Consider the following 926-nt stretch of genomic DNA (forward strand, 5'->3'; position numbering starts at 1 on the left):
ATTGAATGTGGAGATTAAGATGAGGGGAGATACATGTTGGTATTTTAGAGTAATTTTTACAATAATGAAAAGTGCTACTGACACCTGAGCCAAGAAAATGTTTCTGCGGCTGACTCCCCAGTGATGTGGCCCCCGAGCCTTGTGCATGGCCTACTTCTCAAACTATTAAGATCTCTCTGGACTTTAACATTTGTGAACATAACAATGTTTCTATATAGACAGTACCAGGAAAAGTCACTTTGTGTCTGCTATACTTTCAGGACAGGATTCCATGGCTCTGCAACTTGCATGACATTTTATTAAGGTAAGAGACTACTGGGTCTTGGCATAGGCCGGTGAGTAAAGAAAACCCATCAGAATGTACAGGGGGAAAAAAANCTCATGCTCAGCCTCCTTGATATTGTCAACACAATAAACGTGGGTTCATCTCTCATGTGAGGACACCACTTATCGGGTTTGCATGGTTCCTGTATAAACTAAAATGCCAGTTGATTAATTCCAAGAGAAATATAAATGTCACATGGTGCAAAACACTTGCATTAATCTAATACACATTTTCAGAAACCAACATACAATAGAAGGCTTCTTGTTGAACATGGAAGAGTTGGGGCCAAAGTTTCTAATAGTGTGAGACCATTCGTCCCTTTAGTAGGAGGAATTTTGCTAATGAGAATGTGATGTCCAAAAGCCAGTGGCCAAGACTCCATGTCCTCTGGCCAGTGCTCCACTATCGCAGTCTGCAGTGCTCTGCTCTGGGGTCCATGCCTACCTACGTGCTTCCTTTATGTCTGAAGATATTTAGTTGGATAACGTATGTCTTGCTGGCCTGGGTCATTCTTACTTCTTCACATGCCCTTATACGTCTCTGCTCCTTTCCATTAACTGTTGATTTTTAAATTTAACCCTTAGAGAACAATATTATTTCA

The 926-nt window shown here is 41.0% G+C and overlaps 1 protein-coding gene across 1 annotated transcript in view; it reads left to right on the forward strand.

Moving 5' to 3' along the window:
- Positions 1–260: 260 nt before the first annotated feature.
- The window catches only part of LOC103581833 (probable gluconokinase), a gene marked incomplete at its 5' end in the record, with an annotated part of 4,191 nt that continues 3,525 nt past the window's right edge, over positions 261–926 (forward strand). Inside the window, one exon of the mRNA XM_008563575.1 lies at positions 261–304. Within this exon, the coding sequence (XP_008561797.1) occupies positions 261–304 (44 nt within the window). The remainder of the gene's footprint in view (positions 305–926) is intronic.

The sequence above is a fragment of the Galeopterus variegatus genome, unplaced genomic scaffold (assembly GCF_000696425.1).
Source record: "Galeopterus variegatus unplaced genomic scaffold, G_variegatus-3.0.2 Scaffold14059, whole genome shotgun sequence".
NCBI classification, from domain to species: domain Eukaryota; kingdom Metazoa; phylum Chordata; class Mammalia; order Dermoptera; family Cynocephalidae; genus Galeopterus; species Galeopterus variegatus.